The 1,418-nt window shown below is 73.9% G+C and overlaps 1 protein-coding gene across 1 annotated transcript in view; it reads right to left on the bottom strand.

Annotated features, from left to right (window-relative positions):
• TIMP2 (TIMP metallopeptidase inhibitor 2) overlaps positions 1 to 1,418 on the bottom strand; it is a 13,641-nt gene that overhangs the window by 2,651 nt on the left and 9,572 nt on the right. The window contains exons 2-3 of the mRNA XM_085318219.1: positions 432 to 1,416; positions 5 to 346 (exon numbers count right to left, since the gene is read on the bottom strand). Of these exons, the coding sequence (XP_085174345.1) occupies positions 5 to 346; positions 432 to 1,416 (1,327 nt within the window). The remainder of the gene's footprint in view (positions 1 to 4; positions 347 to 431; positions 1,417 to 1,418) is intronic.

The raw sequence follows: 1,418 nt of genomic DNA, 5'->3' as shown, positions 1-1,418 counted from the left end.
TGACCGCAGCCCCCTGACCACAGCATCCCGTGACCCCTTGACCGCAGCATCCTGCAGCCTCCCTGACCGCAGCATCCCGCAGCATCCCGCAGCATCCCGCGGCCCCAGAGCAGTCCGGAGCAGCCCCAGATGGCAGGGGCACCAAGCAGGAGGAAGAGGAGGGTCCCCCTGCCCTGGGAGCTGCTGCGGGCCTTGCAGGTGCCTCCCGAGACCCCTCGGGGCCGGGCGCCCGCCTACCCGCGATGAGATACTCCTTCTTCCCGCTGGTGTCCAGCGGCCGGCCGCACACAGCCGTGGACGGAGCCGTGTAAATGAACTCGATGTCTTTGTCGGGGCCTTTGAACATCTGCGAGGGAAGAGCGCGAGTGAGCAGCCAGCCGCCGCCGCGGCGCCGCGCTCTGCCCCGCCGCCCGCCACCCGCCGCCCCGTACCTTGATCTGCTTGATCTCGTACTGGATTCGCTTGATCGGATTTCCATATATATCRTTCCCTGAATCCACCTCTTTCGCAGAGACGGCCTTCGCTCGGATCACTGAAAAAGCAGGTGCGGGACGGTTAGCGGTGCGGTTAGCAGGGCGGCCGTGAGCTTCGCGGCGCCGGCAACTCGGGCACACGTGTCTCCCGTGCCGAACTGCCCCAGCTGCCCACGGCAAAGCCCCGCTCCGCCCCCGGCACGGCCGCCGCCTGCCCCGGGCTCTCCCCGAGCTCGGGGAGCTCGAGGGCAGCCCTGGAGCGGCCAAGGAACAGCCACCCCCGGCATGGCCTGGCTCCGGGTCAGTCCTCCCACGTCCAGCCAGCTGCCCTGGAACAGCTCCGGCTCCGGGCTGGATCCCGCCTGGGCTCCCGGCGCCCACGGTCCCGCCGGCACCGGGGCTCGGCCGGACAGCGAAAGCCGTGCCAGCTCGACCCGCCCAGCTGCGGCGGGAAGGGCGGCAGGAGCACGGGGAGCAGGGAGCGGYGACCGCCCGCGGGCACCCGAGGGCCGGGGAAGCGGATGGGCACGGCCGGGTACGGGGATCCGCCGAGCTCCGCAGCCGGCTGCCCTCGGCACCGCTGCCGGGGCGCCAGGCTCCCGGCTCCCCGCGGCGCACCGCCGTTCGTTCCTGGGCACGCGCCGCCGTTCCCGGGCGCACGGGGTCCCGCGCCAGCACCCAGGGCACGGGCGGGTGCAGCGGGTCCCGCACTCTGCCCTGCTCCGGTCCCTGCTCTCTGCGCCGCAGCCGGGGCCGGGCGCTCCAGGCTCGCGGGGCTGCAGCACCCGGAGCCGGGCGCAGCTCTGCCCCGGAGCGGGACCTCGCGGTCGTGCAGGGCCCGGGGCACGCAGACAGGCACGTGAGCGCTCGGCGCGTGGCAGTGACCGCCGGGGCGCCGGCGAGGGCCGGGCCGGGCCGCCGGCGGGCAGCCAGCTCACCCTTACT

The sequence above is a fragment of the Rhea americana genome, unplaced genomic scaffold (assembly GCF_003343005.1).
Source record: "Rhea americana isolate MKP2758 unplaced genomic scaffold, rheAme1 scaffold_527, whole genome shotgun sequence".
Lineage (NCBI taxonomy): Eukaryota > Metazoa > Chordata > Aves > Rheiformes > Rheidae > Rhea > Rhea americana.
Note: the sequence above shows the minus strand (reverse complement) of the source record. Positions and strands in the feature narration are given on the sequence as shown.